This window comes from Rousettus aegyptiacus, unplaced genomic scaffold (assembly GCF_014176215.1).
Source record: "Rousettus aegyptiacus isolate mRouAeg1 unplaced genomic scaffold, mRouAeg1.p scaffold_m13_p_7, whole genome shotgun sequence".
NCBI lineage: Eukaryota > Metazoa > Chordata > Mammalia > Chiroptera > Pteropodidae > Rousettus > Rousettus aegyptiacus.
The window spans coordinates 92,889,855-92,907,752 of record NW_023416310.1 but is presented as its reverse complement, the minus strand read 5'-3'; the positions used below and the strand labels follow the sequence as shown (position 1 = coordinate 92,907,752).

Genomic DNA, 17,898 nt, shown 5'->3' with positions numbered 1-17,898 from the left:
GTCTCTCAACCAGAGAACAAAGTTAAGGATATGGGTATCACACTGAAAACTGGGACTAAGTGAAAGCCAGCATACTGGATGTTGGCACTTGCACTAGCAGTATTCTCCCATTCGGCTCCCAGAATGCTGTTAGCTTAGACCTTTTAAGCCAGCGAGAAGAATCTTCTGTGGGGAATCCAAGAACCCAAGCTAACATCAGGGCTTCCCCAAGGCCCAAATGGCTCTACCAGCTCTCCCCCAGTGAAGCCCAGTGACAAGCCTTACCCATATCCCAAAAGGTTCCGATCACCTTTTTATAACCACTCTTAGTTATCAACTCTTCCTTGGAGAAATAAGAGATTAAGATTTCACATCCCTCTCAATTATATCTCAATTAAAAAAAAAATAGATTTCACATCCACAAAAGCAGAATAGTATCCTATAAAAAAGGATCAGTCAGAAAACAAGAATAAGCTCTTAAATTGGTCCTGAGTTGACAACTGCTAAAGATGGGTAATACGTATACAGGAATTCATCATACTACTCTCCACTTTTTTATAAGTTTGAAATTTTCCATCCAAGATTTTAAAAGTGGATCCTTAGAAATTTTTATTTATTCATACACATGCACGCACACAAATAATATATAAAAAACACACGACAAACAGAAACTCAGAAAAAAGTTGATGGACTCTCCCAGAAAGAAAGGCAAAAGGACTTCTAGAGTGTTAAGAAATCCAATACCTGAATAGTAAGAATTCACAAAGTGAAAATAAAGAATAGAAACAGATGAAATAAAGAAAAAGTCAAGAAATTTTCCCCAAATTAAGAAAAAAAGTTTTCGAATTGAAGGAGCCAACAAGCATCCAAAAGAATGAATGAAAACTGACCTAAACTAAGGCGAATCATCATAAAATTTCAGAATACTGGGAGAAAGATTTTACAAGTATCCAGAAGAGGGAAAAACATAGGTAACTTACAAAAGATCACTTATTACCAGAATGCTTATTGACTTCTCAACAGTCACTGAACGAGAATACCATGGGTGATGCCCTCAAAATTTTAAGAAAAAATTGTTTCCAATCCAGAATTCTATAACCAGGTAATCAGGGCAAATGATGAAAGGATAAAGAGATTTCAGACATGAAAGCCTGCAATTTACCTTCCTAGCAGCCATTCTTAGAAAAGCTACTAAAGGCAGAGCTTCGCCAAAATGAGAGAGTAAATAAGAAAGAAGCCAGAGAATGAAGGAAGCAGGATATCCAACTCAAGAGAAGCAAAGGAAATATTAATGGCAAGAAACATCCCAGATGACACCCGTGTACCAGGACAGGAAGCAACCAGTATGAACTAAAACTGAAAAATAAAATCATAAAATTATACTACATTTAGATTAGAGATCTATAAGAGAGATGGAGGTCAATACTAAAAGAAACTAAAATAGTTGAAAGTGAGCCCCTCCAACTAGAAATTTAAGAGAATGTGGAAGGATAAAAAGGAAACTGCTGCTTTTTTTATTTTAATAAGCCTTACAGACCATTGTCTCTCTGGGTTATGGGTACATATAATTGTCAAAAATAAAATTTTAAAAAGTAGTTAAGTAGCTCAATAGAAGAAAGTTACAATAAAAATGAAGATATAGGAGGAAAAGGATGAAAGTAAAAAGTGAAGTACTATAGAAAGAGAGAATTGTAACACTAGTGTTTCAAATGACCACTAGGAGAAAACATGCTAACCTTAGAGTACTACTTTCATCAGTGTTACAGGTGAGAAGCTCAACTAGAAGGAACTGCTAAATAGGTCTATTTTCTGCCACGATACTAAATGCTATCTTTTATATATAGCTCCAAATTCTACTACAGACTCGTTGCTAATTAACACTATAAAGTCCATCAATAAACTAAAAGCTCTATTCCTAAAACAGCCTTCAGAGAACAGCCTATCACATACAGCGTCAATCATCTTTTGCCGAATAATCTTCTTTACATCTTGGATCCTCTGTCCTTTATATTCATCCACCAACATTATCTAAAAGGATGAGAAATGGGGAAAAACACAGACAAAATGATTAAAATTTGCTTCAAGTTCCCCGCCAAACTTTTCCCTAATTAAATTTACTTCTACTCACCAGATTGAAATATTTTAGGGTGAAATTTATCACATTTATAACCATAACTTATTTTGGCACAGTTTGGACAACTAATATTTAGAACAGGCTTTTTTTTTTTTCTTTTAGTATAATTAGGATAGCTATCATTGAATATGATTAGGAAGAAACTCACTTCCTTCCTACTTCTCAGATTTCCATGTGGAGAGAATTCTACTATACCAACTCAGCTCATTCTTAAAGGCTTTGGGAGAAGAAATTGAGCACACTCAGCTCAGCCAATTTCAGCTTCTCTTTCCAAATCCGCCTGTTGCCAGCAAGCATTCTTCTTTGCTGGGCCATCTGATAAGCTTGGCTCTTAGAGGAAGGTCTATTATTTTTCAACTCTGCCTTTTACTTAGTGGGGAAATTTAATTCCAGGGCAAAGTATTAGCTTGCCCACCGTTGTCAGAGGTCTGACTCACAATCCTCTTTCCAGCTGACACTGACATCCATCTACCTGACTCCTCTGTATCTCTCAAATAGTTTCTATCTTAAGTGAAAGACATATGTTCTTTTTCGACCTTCCAGTCCTCTAACGCACCAAAATGCTTCATATCTATTTAATTCATCACTATGAAATTTTATTTCTTGATCATTATATGGTGCAGTGGTCAAAAGCATAAATCCTAGAACCAAGCTGCCTAGTTTGAATCTCAATTCTGTCACTGGCTGGCTATCTGGCTGATCTTGGATAAATTACTTAATCTCTTTGTGCCTCAATTTCTTCAGCTGTAAAATGGGAATAACAGTGTCTACTTCACGAGGTTATTTTGAGATTTAAATAAGTTAATACATAAGTACTACATAAGCATTGACTTTTATCATCACCCAAAATGTATTAAGTCACTTAAAAAAGACATACAACCAAATCTTGTTTATCAAGAAAAATAAGAGTAAAGGTAAAAATAAAAATCATTTAATTTATGTCGTTAAAAATATACATTTTAACCTCAAGCCATTAATAACTTAATTGAATTTTTACTTTCTCTAGCCTAGTCTTCTTTCCATTGAAATGTCATAAGCCACATTAACACAGCCACAATTGAGCAAAGAGGTTCAGAACATGTTTGTTGGGCTCATCTGTCACAAGTAGGCATTAACAAGTAAATTAATAAACTGAATAAAACTACATATTTAAAATATCAACTTCTTAATTTAAAGAGCAAAAGAAAGGTAGCCAAGTATTATTGTCCGTGCAATAAACCTTTGGAATTCATTGCATAATAATATGAACTAACTTTAAATATCTTCTCAAGAAATTCATGCCTTAAGAGATTCCTAAAGGGCACAAAAACGTAATATCTGTAAGTGCTATTAGCCAAGAAAAAAAAAAAGATTAAAATAATTCAGAAATAGAAGAATACAATCTCTTATTAATTTCATTAATCTGTCTTAGATCGGTATATAACAGAAACTATATTGAATTTTGTATATATTTTTAAATCATTAAGAAGAAAACCAGAGAGCATGGACTGAATCAAAAACAATAAAAAATTTTTACTTACACCTTCGTAAAACCCTTTTAGATACAATTTCTCCTTTGCTTCTGTAAGTTTTTCTTGGTCATTCTGGCTCTGAACTTTCAACTCATCACACACAGTTACAGCAGAAAGACCTCCAAAACCTGGGATTTCAAGGATTGACACCTACAAAGAACAGCGATGTCAGAACTTATTCACTCTGAATGAACACAAACACAGCCCTATGGGGCAGAGTCCTTTTGCTTGTATTGCTCAGTGAAGTCATTTTAGAGTTTATGTATCATTATAGAAGTACCATATATGAGATAATCATAGAGTGAGTAACATCAAACGTGAATTTGTCTTCCTTCTCTCCACAGGAACTACCCAAATTCTGTGCACCAACCCCCACACTGTCCCTCCCTTATTACACACACACCTTCCCTAGCTCTCAACCCTCCAGTAGCACACGATTAACTAAATAATTAACACTAAAACTAGCAAAATTATACAAACAACTAAACTTATGGAGTGTCTTGTAATTAGTCTTCTGGGTTTTTCATGAAAGTTATTTGTTAGTAATTTTAATTGTTTTCTTCTGCAGGCACTAATATCAAAACATAAACATTCATGAATAATATGGCAAAATGTTGTCTTCAGAAGCCCGGAAATTGGCCAAACTAGCCAAAGAAACTACTATAAAACTGGTGATGCTAAAAGCTATTTGTTTGATCCAGAATTTCAGGTGCCAAGTGCTAAGCAAATGATTGTTAGTTTTTCTCTCACTCTTATCATCCACAGCAGATATCAAGTTAAAGTAAACTCTTCAGCAACCTCCCTCTTACTTCCACACTCCACTAATTATTTAATTTTGTTACAAGGACAGTGTTAGCTCATTTTCCTCTGATGAAGAGATGGCTATGAATATCTTGAATGGTCTATGTACTCACCGGCTCAAATGGCAAGACCATGTCATCTCTAATTCCGTACTTGACTCGTAAAGCCTGCAAAAATATTTGCAAGTTAACACTAATGATCAACACTTTACTGATATAATCACTGAGAGAAGCAACCTTTTTTTAAACTATTTTTTTTTAACTATTATTAAATTCTACTTGTTCTTTCTTGGTAAGTAGGAACTTTTATACATTCTTATATCCTGCAACCTTGCTATAATTACTTATTAGTTCTAGGAGTTTAAACTATTCTTTTTTAAACTATTATTTTTTCTATCCATACAGAGCAATTTTTTAACTTGACCAAGTATCTCCAGATGGGATCTAGGACTTTTAAAGTGTGACAGTTTTAGAGGATGGCTTAAATAATGAAACTGTACAGCCAAAAAGGAAAAATTCACTCATATACGCCATTGAAAAGTGAGGTTCATATTCTAGGTCGCAATGAAAATGTGAATGTCAAAAAACTTTTACAAAAGTTTAATGAAATCCATCACCTCAACGAATTAAAGAAAATCATATATCAACAGATGCAATTTTTAAAGAAGTATTTGACAAAATCCAATATCCATTCATGATTAAAAAAAAAAAAAAAAAAACCTCAGTAAACTAGAGAGGGAACTTTCTCAATTTCCAATCCAAACACAGACTTTATAAAGACTATCTACAAAAAACCTACAGCTAACATCATACTTAATGATGAGAAACTTGAAGCTTTTCCACTAAGATCAGGTACAAAACAAAGATGTTCCCTCTCACCACTCCTTTTCAACATAACACTGGATGTTCTTGCTAATGCAAAAGTTATACAGATTGGCGTAATCATCTATGCAGAAAATTCAAAGAAAAATCAACAAAAAACTCCTAGAACTAATAAACAAGTATAGCAAGGTTGCAGGATATAAGTTAATGTACAAAAGTTCCTACTTATCTAGAAAGAACAAGTGGAATTTAAAATTAAAAATACAATACTATGTACATTAGCACTCAAAAAACAAATATTTAGGTAAAAAGCTAACAATATATATAAGATCTATATAAAGAAAACTAAAAACTCTGATGAACGAAATCAAAGAGCTAAAAAAAATGAAGAAATATACCATGTTCATGGGCTGGAAGACTCAATATTTTCAAGATGTAAGTTCTTCCCAACTTGACCTACAGTTTTAATGCAATCCCAGTCAAAATCTCCGCAAGTTATTTTATGGATATCGACAAACTAATTCTAAAGTTTATATGAAAAAGTAGAAGACCCAGAATAGACAACTAAATACTGAAGAACAAAGCTGCATGACTGACACTATTCAACTTCAAGACATAAAACTATGGTAATCAAGGCATTTGGTACTAATGAAGGAAGAGACAACTAGAACAATGGAACAGAATAAAGAGCCCAGAAATAGACCCCCAGCGATATAATCAATTTTTGTTTGATAAAGGAGAAAAGATAACACAGTAGAACAACAAATGCTGCTGGAACAGCTGGACCTACATATGAAAAAAAAAAATGAATCCAAACACAGACTTTATACCCTTCACAAAAATGAACTCACAATATATCACAGACTAGATTAAAACTCCAAACTGTAAACTTCTAGAAGATATAACATAGAGAAAACCTAAATGACCTTGGGTATGGTGATGCCTTTTTAGATACAACACCAAAGAAACAATCCATGAAAGAAATAATTGATTAGCTGGACTTCATTAAAAACTTCTGTTGTGCAGTAGACAATATCGAGAGAAGTATAAGACAAGCCAGACCAGGACAAAATATTTATAAAAGATTCATCTACTAGAAGACTGCTATCCAGAATAGACAAAGAACTCTTAAAACTCAAGAATAAGAAGAAAAAAAAAAACCTGATTAAAAAATGAACCAAAGACCTTACAAGATGCACCTCACCAAAGATGTACAGATGACAAATAAGCATATGAAAAGATGCTCCACACCATATGTCATTGGGGAAATAAAAATTAAAAGAACAATGAGATACCACTAACACACCTGTTAAAATGGCCCAAATCCCAAACACTGACAGCCCCACATGCTGGTGAGGAAGTGGAATAGGAACTCTCACACATTGCTGATGGACATGCAAAACGGTAAGCTACTTTGGAAGACAGTTTGGCAGTTTGGTACAAAACTTAACGTACTCTTACCATATGATCCAGCAATCACAGTCCTTGTTATTTACTCAAAAGAGCCGAAAAGTTATGTCTATACAAAAAAACCTGCACACAAATGTTTATAGAAGCTTTATTCATAATTGCTAACCAACTTGTTAGCAACCAAGATGTCCTTCAGTAGGTGAATGGATAAACAAACCGTGGTATATCCAGACAACAGAATACTATTCAGCACAAGAAGAAATGAGCTATCAAGCTATGAAGACGCAGATACCTTAAATGCATATAACTAAGTGAAAGAAATCAATCTGAGAAGGCTACATACAATATGATTCCAACCATATAGTATGAAGAGCACAGAGGATTTTTAAGGAGTTAAAATATTCTGTATGATTATTACAGTATGGACACATATCGTTATACATTTGTCCAAACTCACAGAATATACAACACTAAGAATAAACTCTAATGTAAACTATGAACTTTAGGTGATAATGATGTGTCAATGGAGGTTTATCCTTGGTAAAACAATGTACCATTCTGGTGAGTGATGTTGGTAATGGAGAGACTATGCATATGCTGAGGCAGGGGGTATATGGGAAATCTATGCCTTCCTCTCAATTTTATTGTAAACCTAAAACTGCTCCAAAAAATAGTCTTTAAAATAAATAAATTTTAAAAATTAAAATTAAAATTAAAAAATAGAAAAAAGAGTCTATAAAACATTATATTAAAAATTCAAACCACAGGACAATATACAAACATGAAGAAACAAGTTGGAGATTACACTTCAAAAATACATGCACAGCTTTTTAGCCTAATCTCACAGTGTAGTTCAGCAGTACTAAACAATCAGATGATGAAGAGGAAATAAAAATGTGAAATTCAGATACTCACTTGCTTTTTCTTCAAGTCTCTGAGGGCAGCAAAATCATCAGGGGAGTCAGAAGGAACACTTGTGACCACACCAGTACCTTATAAAAAGAGTTAGAATTAATACAGCCAGAATGTGATTATCATAGTATTTCTATAAAGAAATAAACTATTTACCTTTATCCTCCTTGATGGTGAACATTGGGAGAACATAGATCACCTTATAACATGTTAAAGGAGCAGAAACTGATGCACCAAGGATTTCCTGTGTAAGAGAAAGAGCAGCATAAAAAGTGAAGACATTTATTCTAACCATTAAAAAAAAAGTTAATATTTTAAGTCTCAAGAAGCTAGTAGTCAAAAATACATGAAAGAGAACAAAACTAATTCTTTTATTAAAAACTAAACAAAAAATAACTGTAAATAATTACAATATCCAAATCTGATGAGGCTGTGAGGATATTAGTACACTAATACATAGCTGGTGACATTGTACTTCTTGAGGAAAACAATGAAGGAATCCCTAGCAAGATATTCACATAACTTAGACCCAAAATGTTCACATAACTTAGACCCAAGCCATCCAATCCTAGGAATTTGTCTCAAAGGAAAAAAGATATTTTTTTTTAGAAGTCTGCCCAATGCTGTATTAATTACACTAGCAAAACCTGGAAACTAAAACTTTTAATAATAGAAAGGTTATTTAATAAATGAGACTTCTATAAGGTAGAACACTATATATCCATTTTAAATAATTTGAAAGATAAATCAAATTAAAAAGGTATATCTGGTTTCTCTTAAAAAAAAAAAAAAGAGAGAGAGATTCAACAATACTGGACCCATATTCTGAAATACAACAAACAGCTCACAACTGTTTAACTAAGAAATGTACTTTTCAATTCCACACGGTTCCTACCCATCCCACATTATTCATATAGATAAGCTGCTTTTATAGAATTTACAGTTAAATGGGTGAATGCTAAATATTATAAGCCTTAAAGGTTGAAAGCTATTTTTTAATTTATATTACTCATTTTCCTCACTCAGGAATCTGCTCGAATTTTAAGCAGATTTTAAGCAAATTTTAAGAGGAGAGAAGCTGCATTAACAGTTAAAAATTTGTGTCATTAATACTTTCCTAGAAACTTCTCAGACAGAACTTCAACATCATGAACTAATGATATAGGCAATGCTTAGTAACAGAAAAAGAAAGAAAACAATTCAAATATCTGTAACAGAGAATGGTTAATAAGCTGTGGCACAGCCAAGCAGTGGGATATCTTTGCAGAAGATAAAAGTACTGACAGTGAAATGGACATGAGTGCCTTCTGGAGAACTGTTCTATATCTTGAGTTGAGTGCTGCTTACATGAGTGTACACGTTTGAAAATGCACCAAAAAATACACTATGATTTACACATTTGACTATATGTATGCTTCAACAAAAAAGCTTTCTTAAATGCTCTTAAGCTTCATTGTTGAAATTTTCCCTGCAAATTTATGCACTAAAAGTCTGCTATACAACTTACCTCTCCCATTAATTCTTTAACAACAGGCACCACGCCACTGTCTTTGGTAAAGCCCTGGTATGACATGTTCCTGGCAGCCCTTTGGAGGCAGATGTATATATCACCATTCGCCACCTCAAAACCAATATACTTCTTATCAGGGTGAACCCAACAGTTTGTCTGTCCAAACACGGTCTCAGGTCTGAGAGTAGCCGCTATCAAGAAGATATTTTTGCCTTTGAGGCCACTAAGAAGAAAAAAGGTATATTTATGCGAAAAATGCTATGGATTCTATCACGACTATGTGATATTCAAAAAGACCATGCAATAACTCTTTGACGAACCTACCTTAATTTGGATGGGTATGGCTCAAGCACTTTCAACTTGAGTAAAGTATATTCCTGAGGTCCAACACCCTAAAAAAAAACACAAAACAAAAATTCGAAGGGAAAAAAGATTTGGATTAAACTTACTAATCTATGTGGGAGAGCTGATTCAAATTTCTAAGATGAGTTCTTGCATTGTTAAAATAACTATTTCTTCCACTGTGCCCGTGGTGTACTGACCATATCTACATGGAAGTCTAATGTGTGAGAAGATACCTGGGAGACCGCCCTTCTACACTACCAGAACTAGAAAAGGAGGCCCAGACTCCACTGAGTAAGGATGGTTTGCTCCCCTTAGAAGGGATGACAGGAAAAAAAAAAGTGATTTGTAGTAATCAGAAAAAATAGTAAAATAGTATCTTTTGCCCAAATGAGAGTCAGAAGATACCAATGCCACAGAGCAGTCATCACAGACATACACTGGACCAGGGGTCAGATGACATGCAATCAAAACCTAGCTTGGGCCCTTCCTAACCACCTGACCCAAGGGAGTGACAATCTCTTTGAGTGTTCATTTCCTCATTCATAAAATAACTCTGCTACACCTCACATAAGGATCACGTAAGATAATGAATAGAAAAATGCTTTGAAAAACTGTACCATACTATTGAAATTTAGAATATTGCTACCGTTGACTACATTAAAATATGATACGGTCAATAAACTGGGCCTTCTGAAGTCTCTCAAATCTTCCAAAATTTTGAATGATTCTCACTTCTATCAGATAAATTGCATCATAATTGAAGGCTGATTTTGAAAAGTAGTCATTACACTGTTCATAGGTGTTAACAAAGAATGACACACTCACTAGGACTCCTAATTTTGGATCTCAACACTGTTGTTGGTTTACTGTGCCATGGCTTTAGGCAAATCCCTTATCCTTACTTCACTTTAAGTATTACAAGGAATGATGTCACAAATGTGTCCTACAAGAATGTAGAGTGAACTGATGTCATGCATGGCCAGAAGTACTTTGGAAATAAGCAAGTAGGCACGTAATCAAAGCAAATATAAATGGAATCTGTGTACGTCATTAGCCACATATATAATTACCTTTCCCCATGCTTTCTTTTTAGAGCAGTGTATTTCCCAGGCAGTGCTTCTCAAACATTAGCAGGCATACGAATCACACTGAGAGCTTGTTAATTTCCTGGGCCCCACCCCCAGAGCTTCTGATTCGGCGATTTTGGGGTGAGGTTCAAAACTGCTTTTCCATCACAAGCTGATGCCACTGACCTAGGACCACTCTTGGAATAGCAAGATATAGGTATGTCTAATGACATTCTGTCTCCCTCTTCACAGCCACCAGAGTGTATCAAAATTATAAACCTTAGAACTGGAATAAAGTTATTTTTTAGGTTTCTGATGTATTTCTTAAACTCTATGGCCATACAAAGAATTAATAACAATAGCTACTCTATGTCACTAATCATTACCTCTCCAGTTTGTCTGTCATGATCCATACAAGGCTGTCCATCTTTGGGAGAATAAATGGTATACCTAAAAATAGTGGCAAATATTATTATAAGATACAAGTTTTATCCTATCATATTTGCCAGTGTTCCTGCTAATATCTTACAATATTTCTTCTAACTAAAACTAAGCAAATGTCTACATCCATTATTTATGTTTTTATAGGTAGTTCTATAGCCAACCTAGTTTATTTAATGAAAGCTTTCTGTCTTCATCAAAGGTGAAACCACTGAAAAATATGCACTTTGTAGTATGAAACAAAAGATTATAAAATATAAATTCACTTATGAAATGCAAACACATTTTAATTAATCCACACATAATCAAGGAAAGATCTTAAAAACAATTTATAGAACAAAAGAATAAATAAAACACAAATAAAATTATTATTTTTCCGCTTGGCTGGGAATACTGAACAGAATCTTTTGTGAGTCATAAAAAACAATACTTTTTTCTCCCTGGTTCTCTTTGTCATAAACACTAGGCGCTCAGAGAAATTAGAAACTGACAAGCCAAAAAGGAAAACAAAGGATACAAGAAAACAAAAAGAAAAAACTCATAAAAAGAGAAAGGATAAAGGAAAAAAGTAGTCCATGGGGCACTGAATTACAATGCAGGAATTGTATGATTTTTGCTTTTATACTAAGGGACAACAAACTCACCGATTCCCATATTTAATTTTGTTTCTTTCTCTTAATGTTAAAAATTGCCACCTGACAAATGAATCATAGTAAGGATTAACATCAGTGGTGATGAAGGAACGCCGCCAGTCTACCTACAGATAGAGAAAGGAAAATTTTCGAGAATTTGTAGTCTCTATGAATAAGAATTCTCATGAATCAATTACTCTTTTACTCTTTATTCTCCAACTAAGAATTATACCAAATATCTTTTAAAATTTTTTCAAGTTCCAACTGCTAAATATGTAATCATAATTATTATATTAATTTGTGTTTCATATGTGTTTTTAAACACATTTACATACTAAACATATAGGAATTATAATAAATTTTTTAAAAAACACTTAAATAATACCTTTATGTATTCCTAAATATTCAAGTTAAACTTTGGCTACTTCATATTCTTTGACTAGAGTTCCTTTCTATTAATTGCTAATATATCAATATATCATTTCAATACAACAAATATTTAAGTATTTCATTGTTTACATCAACCCACTAGGTTCTAACCTGACAATAACAGTACCAGTTCATTAGTGGAATTCAAGTGGAATATATTATTCTAAATTAAGAGGTGGTCCAAAGCTCATGTAACCATAAAATGTCCTCATATCTTCTTAAACTATGGGAGTGATGGGCATACCTTTAAACCCATTCTCTTCAGATCCTGAATAGCCAGGGGTGGGAAATAATCGAGCCAATATTCGGCTTCAGAAAATTTGGCTAGCTCTTCATCGTCCAGACCAAGGGATTTCATAATGTTCCACTGGTATTTAGAAGATCCAGCTTTAGCAACAGCTTTACTCTGAAAAGAGTCAGCAAAAACAAACTCCATCAAGAACAACACCAACTTGTTAATGAATTCCGGAACCACGATAACTAAAGTGAATGATCCCCTTCAGTAATTTTTAAAATTCCAAACCAATGCTGTTGATATGTCAGAATACAGCAGGATTTAGATGTACTATTTTGCCTACCAAACTGTACAGTTTGATACTTACCAAAACTCTGATACCAAGGACGACTACTAAATGGGTGGAACCACAAAGAACTACCACCACAAAAATGAGATTCCAGTACCAAGCCTTCTCTATTTCCTTTCTCCCTATACCATGTCTGTCTTTTTAAGTTATTTTAGCTTACATCATACTCATAAGTTTCCTTGTGTTCCAGTCTTTACCAGTACCAAAAAGGCAACCAAATGCCAGAAGTTAGAGGTAGGCAAAGGGGTTAAAACTATGAAAAGGCAGGACAAGGAATTTCAGGGGTGATGGAACAAGTCTGTATGATACTGTGATAGAAACATGACTCAATGCATTTGTCAAACCAGTACGACTATACATGACAATGAGTGAATTTTAAAAAAATCAGCTAAGATTTTGGAGGAACCCCGGATTGAATACAGTCTGACAAACATATTATAAATATGTGACATAACCACACTGAAGGGGATGAGAAAGAAAGGAGCTTTGGAAATAACTTTGGAAAACAGTGTCTTGACTAAAAGACAAAAAGAACTATATATAAACACTACCCTTTAGTTAGTAAAATTATTTCTCCCAGGGTTATAGGTTAGCAATTCTGACACTACTAGTATACTAGAACCGAACAAAAAAAATAAATATATCATAAATAATAAAAGTCAGGTTTCTGTTGGAGAAAAAAGACACAAACAGGCAGAAAGAATGCTAGAATGAGTCCCAGGGTGCTGAAGTGAAACCAGTGGTTTCATGAACTTTTTAAAAACTATATATGCTGTTCTAGTCCTTATAACGCACATACGAGTCGGACAAACATAAATATAAGACTTCAACCAAAATGAGTATAATCAACTACCAAACCTTTTTTCCTTTAGATTTATCCTTAATTTTTATATCTTCTGTTTTAACATCGACTTCTTCCTCTTCTTCTTCATCTGGAAAATCAGGGGGGCAACCATACAGCTCTATTTCTCTTTTCAACTTATCGGCACATGCCTATAACAAACATCAGAGATAGCAAAGTTCAAAATTCACAGCAGAAACAATCTGTTTTTTTTTTTTGTTGCTCCTATGGCTGCCAACTAAAACTGACTCTGAAATTTCTGCAATACATCCATATAAGTGGATCATTATAGAAAGCTCAAATGATACAAATCAAATACCCCCAAATTTACTAATAAATTAGTATTTTACTTCATTTACTCAGTAAGCATTTATTTAATACCCAGAGTACTCACTGCAGTATTCTGTATCCTTGAATTGAAAGTACAAGGATATATAAGATATAATGGGTTATCATTTTGACTACATTTATAATAGCATTCCTCAACTTAACGATTAATGTCATATATACTCTATTAGTTATCATCACAAGCCTGCGAGGTAGGTAGGTAGGTCAGGTATTAAGTTAGAAAACAGACACAGAGATGGAGTGACTTATCCAAACTTATAAAGCTTGTAAGCTGCAAAACTACACTTAAACCTGGGCTTTCCAAACCAGCTCTTCTCAACTGTACCATAATGAGTCCACTGTTAAAAACAAAGATGACACCAAGCAGATAGTGTTAGAATTATGAGAAAAATACAGACATGGAATTGTGAATTTTAAAAAAGGAGTGGACTCTCCTATGTAGGAGAATTTCAGTTAATAAATAAAAATGACACCATTTTACAACCACCAATTCAATAATTAAAACAGATACAGATGATATGATCAAAGGATGGTAAAACCACTGGGTTATTAGGTAACGACATATTCAGAGGCTCTCAAAGTATCATCCCACAGATACCTTTTTAATTAAAAAAAAGGGAGAGTCACTAAAATGGGACAAACTGTCACTATATGCCTTTTTATGTAATACATTGGGAACTGTACACCTCACCAATGTAGTATTCTTGTTAAAATATTTAACCCAAATCTAATCATGAAGAAACAATAAAAATTCAGAATATAGGACGCTCTATAAAACAAATGGCCTAGATTCTTCAAAGACATAAATGCAATGACAAATTAAAGAGAATTGATAATGAAACGCAATGCGTGCCCCACAAAATAAAAAGTAAAAAACAGCCAGAGAAGACATTTTGAGACAACTAGAAACATTTAACTATAGATTAGATCAGGATGATAATATTATATCAATGTTAAATTTCTCAGAGGGGATAATGGTACTGCGATGATGTCCAAGGATGCCCTTAATCTCAAAAGATACATGCTGAAGTATTTGCGGTCAATGTGTCATGATGTCTGCAACTTTCTCTCAAAAAATTCATACAAAAAGAAAAAAGTGTGCATGTATTATATGTGTATTCAGGGACAGAACTAAAGTAATTGTGGCAAATATTAATACTTGCTAACTGTAAGTGAAGAGTATATGGATATTCATTATACTATCCTTTTACTTTTTCCGTAGGTTTGACATTTTTCAAAATAAAAGGTTGAAGAAATGTGAGTTAAGTTTCCCAGCCCTATAACATTTACGGAGTCCTTTCAATTCTCGTTTTCTGGACCATTCTTTATTAATAATTACTTCTAATACAAATTTATAACAAATGAAAACATTTGTAAAAACAATCGAAATAAGGTAGAAATGTTCATTACTTTATACCAACATCCTATATATGTCATGAATGCTCAAAACTGTGCATTAGTTATTATCTAATTCTAAAACAGAAATATGAATATGTAAGGAAAACCAAAGATATCAAAATTACTTAGAAATTGCTTAAACTTTAATGTGTGCCTTTTATTTAAAAACTTCTTCAAATGTTTAATTTTCACTTTAATAAATTCAATTCATTTCAAAAGAAAACACTTCAATATTGCAGTATTTGAAAATGCTATTTTAAGCTCTTGAACTGAATATTTCTATTTGCTCTAAGCTAAAAAGAATAGAAACCAATCCCAAAGCAATCTTACCTTAATAGGCATTCCAGTACAGTGTAAACCAAAGGGAAACAGACAAATTTTTCCTTTCAATCTCTGGTACCCAACTGCAAACTATAGAAAGAAAATTACATTTAAATTACAAATTTAAATGCTAGGTGAATGAATAGAAAATGTTGACTTTTCACATCCTCCTTAAAATACCAGCTAGATTTTGTAGTCATTGCAAAATTCTAGTCTGCTATTCTTTTTCAGTTGTCTTTTTACCAATCTAGGAATTACGTAAGAACACAGCTACCTAGACCTCTGCATGCAAGAACATACAGCATATAAAAAATATAAAAATTGAGTTACTGAAATATAAAAATTATGCTTAAAAAATAAGGTATCCTAAGTTCCCTTAATGGGAAATAAATTCTATAGATACCATTTTCTTCAAAATAGTATTTATTAAAGACCCTCCATCCCATCATATTAAACATAGAGGAAGTTTTCTTTACCTCACATTTGGCTAAAGAGAACGTGTGACCCAAATGAAGACGCCCATTCATGTATGGATATGGGAAGGTTACAAAGTACTTGCCCTTGCTGCAAAACAATCATGTAAAAAAGAAAGTACAGAAAAAAAAATGTTAAATTATTTTACAATGATGGGGTAGGGTGAAGGGAATACTTGCTATAAATAATTTGTTTAACTGCAATTAATTAAAAGACATTTAAAATTAAATTTATAAATCCAGAAATTAAAAGCTCTCTAAAACTGAAACTTACTTTTGAAAGAATAAGATATTTACAGATGGTTATTAAGAAATAAATATACTTGTAGATTTAACGTAAGCTAAAATATTTGAGTAAAGCTAATGTACTAAAAATTAAATTTTTTCAGATTTAGGAATCCGAAAAAATTTAATGCTTTACTGATTAAATAAGATGTGTATTCATGAGATATATATAAAGCAATTAAAAGTCCCTCAGGTAAAATAAGACATCCTCAGTATTACATGATATATTGTAAATTCGTTTAAAAAGTATCTTTCAAAGCAGTTTCGTTATGTTACATTCTTTGTTTTAATCAAGTATATCTAACACCCATATGTTATGACACATATTAAAATGAACACCTGTAAACCCACCATCCAACTTTTAAACGCACCGAAGCCTCCTACACGTTCCTCCCCACTGTCCCACCAGAAAACATACCTTGAAATTTACTTTTGTTATTGCCAAGTTTTTGACTAGTTTACATCTATGTCTGTGCCCTTAAACAGTGTATCACTTAATTTTGCTCACTCGTGAGCTTTATTAAAAATAATATAGCTCGTAGACTTCTGCAGTTTGTTTTTCACTCAATGTTTCTCAGTTCCTTAAGCATTGCTGTACATAACTATAGTTGATTGTCTTTCCCTGAACAAGTAGGTTTTTCATTTCACTGTGGATTAGTTTAAACTACCTTAAAGTTGACCAAAATTCTAGAATCAAATAGAAGCTTCAAATTACAGTTTAAATATATCTGAAATTAAGATGCATCTTATAATTGATGCATATATTTATCATGGTGCCGTTTGGGGGCAGTTATTTTATTTTTGTTTTTCCCCAATATCATATCATTGTCTGGGGCTTAACATCGAAGCAAAACAGTATTTATGAAATAAGATCTTCAAATACTGAAACCCTTCAAAATCTATATTTTGTATCCATAAAGATAACTATCAATAATATGAATCTCTCTAATAGAAGAATTTCCTTAAATCAATCAGTTAAGATTAAAAAAAACTATAAAACATCTTCTTTTGTCTGAATATGAAAAATATTATTTTAAAAAACTTTAAGTAGAAAAAAATACTTTATGTAGAAAAAAAATCCTTTAAGAATTCCGTAAGATCCTAATTTTATTATTATTTTTCAGATTTATTTTTTGGGTGACATTGGTGACATCCAGTAAGTTTCATGTGTACAATTTAACAGTAAGGCATATATATCTATCTCTATCTATCTATCTATCTATCTATCTATCTATCTATCTATCTATCTATCTATATGGCATTGTGTTAGAAGATCCTAATTTTAAATGCAGAAAGTGGAAGTCACCTCCTTCAGCCCATTTCATACATTTTAAATACAGTAAGTCTTATCTTTTTCACAAAGCAGTTTCTGTGCTATAAAAGCCAAATACTTAGAAACACAATGCCTAGAACTTCACAAACTATTACTTACCTCCTCTGCTTCTCTAAATTAGATGCATCGACCTCAAAGACTTTCTCGGTATCCCATTTCTGTTGGATTTCTTTCTCAATCTTCTTCAAAAAGTCCACTTTGGCTGTTCCTCTTCTTTCCTATTAGACACAAAGGAGAATAATCCACTCTATACTTCAACAAGCTTGCTTTAAAAAAAAATCGGATTCATACGGAAGTTGTTCATATAGAGCTGTTCACTGATC

General features: G+C 33.0%; 1 protein-coding gene across 1 annotated transcript in view; it reads right to left on the bottom strand.

Annotated features, from left to right (window-relative positions):
- LARS1 (leucyl-tRNA synthetase 1) overlaps positions 1 to 17,898 on the bottom strand; it is a 48,739-nt gene that overhangs the window by 23,954 nt on the left and 6,887 nt on the right. Inside the window, exons 2-15 of the mRNA XM_016126582.2 lie at positions 17,675 to 17,793; positions 15,961 to 16,048; positions 15,494 to 15,574; positions 13,435 to 13,569; positions 12,237 to 12,398; positions 11,576 to 11,688; positions 10,877 to 10,940; positions 9,403 to 9,470; positions 9,076 to 9,301; positions 7,725 to 7,812; positions 7,572 to 7,648; positions 4,539 to 4,592; positions 3,634 to 3,774; positions 1,930 to 2,007 (exon numbers count right to left, since the gene is read on the bottom strand). Coding sequence (XP_015982068.2) covers positions 1,930 to 2,007; positions 3,634 to 3,774; positions 4,539 to 4,592; positions 7,572 to 7,648; positions 7,725 to 7,812; positions 9,076 to 9,301; positions 9,403 to 9,470; positions 10,877 to 10,940; positions 11,576 to 11,688; positions 12,237 to 12,398; positions 13,435 to 13,569; positions 15,494 to 15,574; positions 15,961 to 16,048; positions 17,675 to 17,793 — 1,494 coding nt within the window. The remainder of the gene's footprint in view (positions 1 to 1,929; positions 2,008 to 3,633; positions 3,775 to 4,538; positions 4,593 to 7,571; positions 7,649 to 7,724; positions 7,813 to 9,075; positions 9,302 to 9,402; positions 9,471 to 10,876; positions 10,941 to 11,575; positions 11,689 to 12,236; positions 12,399 to 13,434; positions 13,570 to 15,493; positions 15,575 to 15,960; positions 16,049 to 17,674; positions 17,794 to 17,898) is intronic.